We start from the raw sequence: 11,812 nt of genomic DNA on the forward strand, positions 1-11,812 counted from the left end.
AAATGTTTGAGAACAGTCATTATGGTTTCTCTCTCCCTCTGTATTCTTTTCCAGCTGGCCACTTCTTCACTATTACAGAGTAAAAGCATAATCTGTTTGCCTCTCCCTGTGAAGAGATAAAAACAAATTATAGGTAATCAAAAAGAGGATTAAATACTGTGGTGGATCTGCAAAGAACAAACTTTCAGGTGTGCTTTAAAGGTGAAATCTATGCCTTTCACACAGCCTGGGGTTTTCTCTCAAGTATATCAAAGAACATGCATTAACAATTACCCAATCAGTGCCAAAAGAACCATCTAATAAAAGAGACTCTATCTCCTTTTCTTCTTTCTAGTATGGGTCCTTCCACCAGCTGTGCCCTAAAATGTTCTTCTTGGTTTCCTAAGAGCTCCTGAACTATGACAGATAGTGCTGGCTAACATTTTTGTTTCAGCAGATGTGTATTTAAATGACCAAATGCTACTTAGGAAGAGATGAAATAAACATTCACACATTATGGTATGGAAGGAACTAAAGGTATGCCCTCTGGAAATAGAAGGATTAATTAAAGTAGGCTAATCCAGGATTTAGTAGAGTGGGTTTCCAAATGTCTTTCGCTTGCTTTCTCTGTTGATTTTCTTCACCATGCTATCTTTATCCAGTAATTATATACTACATGGCCAGGTGAGTAAGTAAATCCATTATAAATGGGTAAATACAGTCAATCAGAGTGGGATAAAAGTATGTTCCTATCCAATTTATCAACATTCTTTGAAACATTTCTATAATCAGAAAAGCATGTCTCCTGACTGATAAAGCTAAAACAGATTTTGAAAGTTTAATTCCACACAAATCAACACATACATCTTTAAGTCCCTGACATCAACAAATCGTGCAAAAGGTATGTCAATAGTCAGACTCCAAGAAATTTACACAACAAATTTCATCTTTGCACTCAGTTATATAGTACACATGGAGATCACCAAATGTAGTTTCACTTATGATTTAAACTAAGGTTTCAGTTGAGATTCTTATAAAGGAAAACCTCATGCATTAATCCCGTTATGTAACAAAAAGCTCCCTGTGTTGCATATATGCCAAGTTACTCAATGCAGTATTTCTCAGTAAACAAAACATATAATCTGTCCATGTTGATTACCTTACTACTGTAACTTATTAGTAAAAAAATAATAATTCTACTTTTATTTCATGTTTGTTTTATTAATCTGGTTTTTAAATAATTTTGTAATTTCTGCTGTTAAAGCCACTACATAAGCATATTGGGTTAATTTTTTAAACTAATTTTTTTATGAGGCATTAGCTATTGAGTAACATTTTCTGAAATATACAAAATATCCTGTAGGCCAGCAGACTTTCAGAAAAATTTCAGAGTTCCTATTTTTACTGAAGCTCAGGTTCCTAAATTACTGTGCTTTTCTTAAAAACAGATTTAAAAGCGAAACATTACTTGGATCTTTGCATGGCTTGATTAGATATTATGATGATATTTAACTAAGTTACCGGTTCTCAAGCACTTAGCTAAGAATACATGGGTAAATAACAAACAACAATAGCTGTAACTGCTGAAAGCAGAAACACCTGTGGTTTAGAGAATACAGTGTTTGTGACAAGTAAACTGCTTTGTCAATTAAACACACAGTTACTTGTTTATAGTATATCTATTATTAACAGGAACCGTGCTGGGACCTGTGCTCAATCATGGAAATGAAGGCCATAGACAAAAGGAAAGCAAGCAGACCTCAGCCTCACATATGGTGTTTTGTTTGTCTTTTAATATTAAGGCTATTTAGATTATGAGTGCATTATCTATAATGGGCACACATGTACAGATACAGCTTCTTGTGGGGCTGCACTGCAGACTACGTTATGAAATGACTTGGGATTGAGAAGTGGTAAGAGCAGGGAGGGTTGCTTCAGATTTCTTCAATGATCTGGTATACAGTAGAAGATAATTATACCACCAAATTAAGGGGACTGGAAGTCTATGGATAGGAGTAGAGTCAAAGGTGGTCAGCTGCTCTGCCAAAGAAGTGTGGTGATACAGCTGGAGATAATCTTGAACTATAGAGATTTTCCATACCCTAAAGAACCTCCTCTAGGTGAAATAATACCCCAGAGATACACAATCATTTATGCTTCTTTTTTTTTTTTTTTTTTTTTTTTAATTTGTATGTAATGTAGCAGGGTGTAGCAGTTTTCTTCAAATGAAAGAGTACAATGTCTTAAATCTTGCAGCAGGGAAAAGCTACACTGGTGCCAAGATGAAACATAAAGCAGAGTTAAAAAATATCACTTAATGCTAGATGGTTGTCTTTCTATGAGTTCCAAAATAGCAAGACTGATTTTGAGAGGTGCAAAATAGACAGAAGTTCCTCCTGACGTCAGTGGAAATGCCTGGGTGTTCAACACCTATAAAAAATATGAGTGTTTCCTTAAATGCTTAAGGAATAATCACAGATGTTAATTTTAGACTAGGGGAGTCACTTTCTGCAGACTCCTGCTATGGCAGCAGGGGTGAGCAAGGCTTTTCTAGGGGGCAGTTCAAAATAGAAGCTATTTGCTCTAAATTGTGTTCTGCTAGCAATCTAAGTATTGGATGGCTGGAATTATTTTGCTTACAGGCTTTTGAGGAGAAATAAGAACAAGCAGCAGATTTCAAATTGAAGGGAATCAGTTTAAGAGAGGTTGGGAGGACATATTTGAAGTAAACAGAAAAATCTTACTAATAGCAAGTACAATAAAAACTTTGCCCTTTCACCTGTAAAGCCAGCACATAGGTATTACAACCACTCTCTTAGAGCGGAAGACACGGACAAAGTGATACGTAATTATAACTGAAAACTGGGACCAGATATAGGAGCAGCAGTGCCCGTTTTTACACTATTTATGTGCAACTGAATTTTTGTCCTACGTAAGTTTAGGAGTAATTTTCTCACTTGTGTGCACACATGGAAATTTAAGTTCCAAAACCAGAAACTAACTAAACATTAGCCAGACAACTGTCAGCTTCTGCTTCCCTCTGGACAGAACTTCTAAAGAATTAAGTGTATTTCTAAAAGCTACCATTTCAAGTGTTACACTTTCCTCAAAGAAGAACATTGCATTTCAGAGTCTTCTGCCCCTGTCTCTGCTGATGGTCTGTTCCTGCAGAGCAGTAACACTTCCCCTGTAATCCTTTCATACCACTAGTTTCAGGATTACTAGGACCATGCTATCTTGATCTGTGTTAAAGAGTTAGTTATAGTCCCAGCATGAAGAGCTACTACAGGGTATGTACAGAAATAGGCACAGAAGGTGATCATAACATTGTGTTGGCTGTTTAAATGCTGTGGAAAGAGGTATCTTCTAACTTTAAATGCATGTCCAATTTTATCAGGTAGAAAAAGAGAAATGTATAGCATCTGCGTAGTTATGATCAGCTTTATGTATCAAGTCTCTCAACATAAGGCATATTCAAAACTAAAATATCCAGTTACAAAAAAAAAAAAAGTCACATGTCCCTATCACATCATTTAATGAAATTACGTTCTTCAAACATTGAGGACTTGAAAATCACCCCAAAATACTAGAAATAAAATTTAATTTAGGAGGAAAGGAAGTACCCGATGTGAATACATTCTTCTTTTGATTATCAGCTGAGATTAAAGAATGCATAGCCATAAAAGACACATTCACTCAGAGTCAGCAACTTTTCACTGCTCACACTAGAGCAATAACACATTAGTTACACATCGTTTATCCTGACAATTAGGGCTCAGAAGAAATCACGCTTGGTGGTAAAACCATTCAAAGCAACTCAGCTTTTCCAACTGTGTAAGTACTTTTATATTTGTTTGCTTGCAAAGATATGAATTAGCATGCAGGTGGGACATCTTTTTGCTTTGAACAAAGCTAAACTGCACAATATCCCATCTAACTCTATTTCACTGACAAGCTTCTTCCTGTTTCATTTCCACCTGCATTCCAGACACAAATCCAGTGCTTTCTTCTGTAAGCAGGCTCTGCAGTACAACTTCTAAAATACTGTCAATATCTAGACAGTATTCACATTCACAATTAAAGAAAATCCTAATGCTCGGTCTCATTAAATTAATTCAGTAGAACTGTACAGTGCAGAATTTACTACCTAAACTAAACACAATTAAAGAGATCAGAATTTATGTAATATTAAATTTACCATGGGCATTTGGTATCTGCTTTTTACATCTGGAACTCCTTTTGTCTTACTTGTCAGATGATGGAAGGGCTTTGGTGGAAAATTTTGAATTGTATTACCCCATTGGCATAAACCAGTAAAAATTCAGCTTGCAGAACTGTCTCAGTTTAATTTGAAAATCGGTGTTGATTATTTTTTTCTTACTGGGATTAATTAGTTTACAGAATACACCTGAGACCTGCTTTTGCTTGCACAGGGCTACAAATTGTACAAGTCTGGATTCCCTATTTACTGCAGTCTCAGAGCTGAAGACCTTCAGTACTCTTCCAAGCAACCTTCCATGTCTCACTCTTCAGCTTTCCAGTGACCCAAACACAGACCTCCTACCCCCAAGAGATTATGGCAAAGTCCACTGCTTAACATACAGCTTTTCTCTGCCTCTTAAGAACCTTGAATGCAGCTTATGGAAACCCACTTAGATCCATACTTTCTTCCAATCCTTATTGTCTTGCTAATCAGATCAGCATATCTGCAGACATTTTACTATACAAATTTTGGGGGAGGCTGTGGTAGGTATCTGTGAGTGCAGGCAGAAGGTAGCTTTTGCTTCCCATTATAAAATGGTTCTTATAATTTCTTTTCATAACCATACAGTTCTGTTGCTGGCAGATACTCGAGGATAAAAGACAATTAACAGCTGAATTGGGACTGCAGGACTTATCCATTTGGTAACACTAACAAAAGCTTACAGAACATGGAATAGGTCAACATTGAGAGGGCTGCTTGAGTTTAAATAGAAAATATAATGTTGAGTAATGCATTGGTTTATAGCACTTGGTATTGATAAAGAAAACCCTCCCATTCAAAAGAAACTACCACCATCAACGTTTCTAGTTAAGCAAATTTCATAACGACTTTCTTTGAATTTTCCTTCCTACACTAGCACCACAGCATTCAGGGCCCTCTCTAGCTGCACAGCTTATTGAAAACTTCCAAGACAGAATATGAAGCACATTGACAAAATATGATCGTTCCACTATACTTTCAGCATGATCCTCTCAAGCAGCATTCCATGCAAGAAACATCAGCTAGAGGAATTTAACATGTTACTATTTTAACAAGCACTAATCTCTAAGAGGCCAATCATACAGAACAAGCCATAAACACATCCCATACTTCTATACAGGCTCTCTCTAGCCTCATGGCAACTCTTCACACAACTAGAGCAACTGCAGCTCCATGTCCTTCTGTTGCATTCGTGTCTAACACTTAGGACAGTTATAGTATTTGCTGCAAACTCAAGACCTGTTGTGGCAAAGAAAAGTAAAGTCCATCCCTTGACTACCACTTTCTGCATCAGAAACTATATGGGGCCATCTACCACTGAGAAAGTCACTTACAAAGCACCCAGGATTTAAAAGGAACTGAAAGATAGTTTATGTTTGTGTTCTTAACACTAGGGGTTTTGGCATCCACTGTTTGAAATGAAAATTCTCAATGCAGCTGGAGAAGAAGCATTTGGCCTTGGAGAGCTGAAACTTCATGTTACCATAAGGCACACTCTGCATCTGTAGTGGCACATATCACTTGGCAAGGCACGGTTCTTCTACAGGTAACAGTCACAGTACTTGCTGAATACTAGAAAAAATTAAGTGTGAAAGGGTGAAATTGTTTGCTTTTCTAACTATTAGTAGTAATAGAAAATCCTGCATTTCAACCTACAGAATTCCCAAGACACCTGTGTCATCCTAATTCTGTGCATAAAAGGCCAGGGAGGCAGGGAATTGCAGCGTAGGACTCAGTGTAGTACATGATTTTTCCACTGAATAGCATTCTGCTTTCAGCTCTGGAGGATTTTAATCCTAGCAAATTAGTCCTAAAGTTACTCAACTTGGGACTCACATATTTGTAAGAAATATCCAACTGTTAACAGGTAAGGACTAGGAATAAAAAGAAGGCTGATACACTCTTAGAAAGGAGCATACCTTTTGCCTACCTCACACCTCCTACATATGCTGCTGGTTCTCATCCAGACCCTGTTCACGTTGCTCATTTGCAGAGGGAAATCTCTGTGCCTTCTTAACAATGCCCCTGGTATTCCACGTGGGTAAGAAGTGTCATCTCATTAAAAACCCTCAAGGGATGGATGGTTTCTTTGTGTGCTGTGGGAGCTTAACCCCACGTCTTATCATTCAGGGTAAGAATTTTGCAGGGTCTTATAAACAACAAAAAATAAGCAAAGAAACAGTCAAAACACTCATGCCCACCCCCCAAACCACACCCAACCCCCAACTTTTATTATTCACAGACAATCTCAGTAAAAGAGCAAGACCAAGGCTGGAATGCCTTGTACACACTGCAGATAGCACTGTATTCTCCATGACAATTATTTCATTCTGGAGCCTGTAAACCCATGAGGACTGTTTCAGTACTGAGTTTTGCTGGTGGTATCCAGCCTCTCCTGCTAATGTTTTTCTGCCTTACATTTCTTTTTCATTCATTCAAGCTTGGTTATTTTTCTCCTCTTCCTGATTGAAGAATGAAGCTTCTTCTTTCCACTAGTTCATCTATTTTCTCACTCATTAGAAGACTTCTTACAGGAAGAGGTTTCTGATAAGAAATCAATTTAGATTCCACCTGTAGAAGACCACACAAACTTCAGAGCGATTCGGGACACTGACTATTTATAGGCTCTGTAGACAGACTGAACACAAGGTCAACTCCTTTTTAAGGCTGCAATGAAACTCTCAAATCTGCTGAACTTTAATAGAGTTGCAGCAACACTAGAAAATGAAGGCTGTTGTCCTAATTCATAGTCCTGGTAACTTCTTTCAAATAATTTGCCACACATGTGGATTCCAAATGCATATTTTTTTATTTGCAAGGACAACTGGAGTTGTATTACCAGCCAAAGGAGGTAATGCAGATAAATCCTTGTAAATCACACTGGAAATGTAATCTGATATGCACTGCTGAAGACTGGAAAGACACAGCTTCTTTCCTAAAGAACCTCTTCCAAAGTCCTCACTCATGCACAGAATTCACCATCATCAAGAAGATCTGCATTCACAAAGAGTGTAATATCAAGCTAAATAAATACTCTACGTCTTCTTGTTTATTCTATACCAGTACAAAAAAACAAAACAAAACACCAAAACGGCCAGAAATTGCATTGACACTTACATTGAAACCCTTCTGCATTAACAAAGCGGTGGTATCAGGGCTGTAAAATAATCTAGAATAAGAGCATTCTTCTATATTAATCTCAGTAAGGCAAGGAGCATGTTTCCAGTTCTTTCCTTATGTGTGTTAGTGCAACAGTGTCAGACATGTCAGAATGACTGGAGAAGTCACAAGAAATACAAGCAGGCAGTTTATTGTTTTAGGACAACAGTCCTGAAGAGTGTCTGAACATTGTCCACAATGTTCAGATCTTTATCCTGGAAGCTTAAAACTTTCTTGAAAAACTAACAAACCACATTTCACGTCAGAGTTTTAAAAAGCAGATTCCTGTAATAAAGTGTTTATAGCAAAAGTTACAAATAAGAAAGAGCACCAATTAGCACACAGCTCACTAAACAGTGTTAGTTCAAACACATTGCAAGCAATCCAGTAGGCTTGCATCTTGAGCAGCAGTGTTGGGCTTGGTTTCCTAAGCTGAGACACTGCGTTTTCCTGTGTTCCTTTTAGTTCTATTGAGACACGTACTACTGAGAGCTAAAAGGTGTGTGAAGTTTAACTTTTTTTGGAAACCTAAGAAACAAATTTATCATGGAGGGAGTGAAATCAGGTTTTAAGACTTCCACTGTCAGCTAGTACAATTTTTACTTCCACCCCAGACCAGCAGGGACTGAAAGACATCTTAATCACCAGTCTGACATAACAGAACCAACCACTTCTAGCAGTTGTTACAAACACCTCTGCTGTCTTCGTTCTGCCAATGGGAAAACAGAGGTCTCAGGTGAGGTGACCTTGCCTAAGGATACAAAGCAGAGAGAACACCACCCCCTCTGGCCAGACTTTGATTTCTAACACTTTTTTTATATCTGTGTAGTACTGAGGAAACAACGGGCCAGTTCCATAGGTCTTTCAACTGCTGTATAAGCACCAGTGGAAATGTACTGGGTCAAAAAGTAGATTTCAGAAGCTTCCAGTGTCATGGTTACCATCTACATGTTCAAAAGACACCAAGGCTGTAGTCCTCTAATTAGTTCCTACTGAAGACAACAAGTTCATTCAAACTACAATTTTTCTTTGTTATTTAGTCATTCTTTCTTTGTTTCTGTCTGAAATTACCAACCATATGATCCTGTGTAAGTATTCACCAATAGCGCCCAGAGCAGAAAATTATCAAACTGTTACATTTTCTTGATTTCTTTATGTAAGACAGGCTAAATATTACTCTGACTAAAGCATTTAAACTGTTCACAGTAAGAGAGACAGAGTTAAGCTATAACTCATGTCCTTTTCCTATAGCGTGCTTCATATTTATTCTGAAATCTGCAACCCCCAAGGAGCCTGGATTACAGCAGACTGTAATACTCTATGAACCATGGTTATAATTAGGCGTCACATCCATTGTAATCCTATGGACGTCATCATGTGTTACCAGCATCTGTTGACAGATCTCATACCAGGCATATCACTGAAATGGCAAGTCTGGAGAAGACAGCCCACAATAGAAACAATGGCATTTATTTTTGGTTTGTTCCAAGACTGTCTAATAGAAAATATATGCTGCCAACTGCCAGGACTCCACTGAGATCACTTTTCAGTATTATATTACCAGTTAGAACAAAGATCTGTGCCCATGTATCTGCAATCTTCTAATAAATAAGAAACTAAAGAAGCACTTTCTGCAACTGTCTTAGCAACAATTAGAAAAACATAGAAGCCTTGAAATTTTGTAAAGTTTACCAGGTCCTTTATCATCAGAGTACTTATTTTTCATTTAATAATACATTCAGATTGCTTTCCAAGACAAGGAACTAGGATTCCCTTTCCTAAATTTTATTTAAATGTGGTATTACTTTAATAGTAAAACTAAGCCCTGGAAATGGGCACATAAAGCCACAGTCTCTCTACTCTATGGAGTAGAGCAGAGTCTGCTTTAACTTATCAATGTGGAGACAGACTTTCTGCTGAAGCACTGTCAGTTTAGAGGAATGGAAACAAAAAATTTGCTGTGGGGTCTTACAGTAACTACTCCCCACTTTTCTGCAAAAGTCAAGAGACTTACTATAAACATTAAAAAGCCTACAGAATCAAAATTCTTTTTATCATTTATCTGATTTGCAGAAAAACTGCATTAGACTATCTAGTAACCTGCCCATTACTTCTTTGTTTCGAAAGCAGCATTTTTAGAAATGCTGGACAATGTAATCCTAATCAGATGTAACCACAACCTGTTATGGCCAAGCAGTTTCAAATCACCAAAGCACTTAAGCCTTATGATCATTTCCATTCTCACTATAACATATAAAATAATAGCTCACCATCTAGAGTGTCAAATTAAAACATGTCAGTGTTGATGAATCTTGGTACTTGGTTAGGAGTTGGAGCAGTGGGTAGGTCAGGAAAAGGGAACTTTAGCCTAGCCCGGAACTTCTCCTGCTACACTTGTACAGTAGGATCCAAACAGGTGTCAATGTAGCAAAATTAATAAAAACAGGTAAAACTCACACAAGGAGGAAGGCTACAAGTAAAAACTGAAAATATTTGCTCTACTGGTTCTAATGGAAAAGCAAACCCACTGGTCCCAACAATCCTAAGAGCTTACTTTCACAGCTATACTTTTCCAGTATAGCCTTTATAGGAGTTGTGGCTATAACAGTGGGTCAGACTCTGTCATCAGATACAGACTGGCAACTTTTACTTCAGTGTTTGAACTGAGCTGCTCACCTATAGCAAAAAAAAATATTGTTTCTCTTCTTTCTTTTTTTTTTTTTTTTTTTCAATTCTTGTAACCAGCAGATAACCTTTTAATCCCAGATCTGTCAGCTGTGACTTCAACATCACCTTTTACACTAGGAAGTAACAAATCCTTTACAATATTTCATCCCTTTTCCATACGCTCCTTAACACTCAGGGTTCTGATATTACTGAAGTACCAAATAACTGACAAGACTTTTGGTGGGATTATAATCTCTGCCTATGTTCAGAAAAAGAGCATGGGAAGTACTTGCTGGCACGAGGGGGTTTTACATCAAAAATGCAAGAAGTATTTCCTCTGCAATGCGTATATCCCAAGGAGTTTACAGACCCATTTTTTCCCAGACAGTGAGTGAACAGGCATGCAGGAACCTCATCACGAAATACAGTTTTCCAAATATAGCATGGATATACTTCTAGGCAATATTTTCCTTGTCAGATCATTCAGTCAGAATTAAGAGTAAATTCTAATAAGAGCTGACTTGCAGGATCACAATTTCAAAAGCGATTTCTCAGTTTGCTCTCAGAAATACTGCAAACTTTTTTTGCACACCAATTTTGAACCACCTCATTTATCTCCCTGCTTATAATTGCAATTTACTCTTTTTGAAAAGCAAGCAGGCACATGCTGAGCAAGTCAGAGTCTGCTTTCCAAAAGAAAGACCCAGGAAGTGAAGTTAAAAATTACTGGAATACTAATATATAAATCTAGAGAAACTGACAAAATATTTCCAGTACAATATAAAAAGAAAGTCCTGATTCTCAGAAGTTAGTTTCACCTTAGATAGAGCTTTCATTTAAGAATCCAAAAAAGTGAATGCTTTATCCTCAAAATATGGCATAGGTAATAAATATTATATACATGCTTTATGATGTAAAATATATTCCCTTACAAAATTAGAACCCCTACTGCACAGCCCTGGCAATTCCAGATGCAGCACGGCAATAAAAGAGGACATAATTCCACACAGAAGCACGTACACAGACAAACATTACTTTACTTCCAGACCTTCCTTTGCTGTTTCTCCCATGCTGGGTCCAGGAGCAGGTCCCTGTCCCATTCTTCTTCTTGGGTCATGTACTCATCTTCTTCGTAGTTGTAGGTGTACTGCATGTTTGTTTCTATCTGGTTCATGCTATTCATGCTACCTGGGGACCAGCTTCAGCTGCGGTGGCTTCTACTACGTTTAAATATATATATATAATAAGCTTAGTGGACTTGCTGATGAGTTGTAGGTAGCAGTGTCTTTTTTCTTTTTCCTTTTTTGTTGTTTGTTGTTTTGGGTTTTTTTTTCAATTTTTCCAAGGCGACAGGGAACGAATATCGATGAGTCTTGCTGAGAGCAGAGGCTGAAGCTGTCAGGCAGGTGCTGACCTGTGATGACCTTCCCTCTCTCCGCCTGCTGCTGCTGCTGCTGCTGCTGCGGGTCCCTGCGGCTGACCCTCCGGAGAAGCCCAGCGCGGCTCAGCGCGACGCCTTATTATCCCCGACGGGCCGTCACGTGGCGGCCCCGGCCCCGCTCCGGGCAGCGGCGACCTCGGCCGGGGCGGGAACACGGCGGGAGCACCGCGGGAGCACGGCGGGAGCACCGCGCCCCAGCCAGCCGCCTGCAAGGGGGTAAGGCTGACCCGGGGAACTCGCCCCCCGTCAGCCAAAAGTTGCTGTCTTACTCGCCCGTCTGCCCGTCCGGTATTGGACCGGTCTTTGTGGGTTGTTTTGTTTTG

At 38.5% G+C, this 11,812-nt stretch overlaps 1 protein-coding gene across 2 annotated transcripts in view; it reads right to left on the reverse strand.

Annotated features, from left to right (window-relative positions):
* The window catches only part of ACTN2 (actinin alpha 2), a 69,503-nt gene extending 57,946 nt beyond the window's left edge, over window positions 1-11,557 (reverse strand). Inside the window, exon 1 of one of the 2 annotated variants that reach the window (XM_051613210.1) lies at window positions 11,097-11,557. In XM_051613210.1, coding sequence (XP_051469170.1) covers window positions 11,097-11,231 — 135 coding nt within the window. In that variant the 5' untranslated portion in view covers window positions 11,232-11,557. The remainder of the gene's footprint in view (window positions 1-11,096) is intronic. The other variant, XM_051613209.1, reaches the window with a different exon arrangement.
* Window positions 11,558-11,812: the final 255 nt, after the last annotated feature.

Source organism: Apus apus, chromosome 3, assembly GCF_020740795.1.
Source record: "Apus apus isolate bApuApu2 chromosome 3, bApuApu2.pri.cur, whole genome shotgun sequence".
NCBI lineage: Eukaryota > Metazoa > Chordata > Aves > Apodiformes > Apodidae > Apus > Apus apus.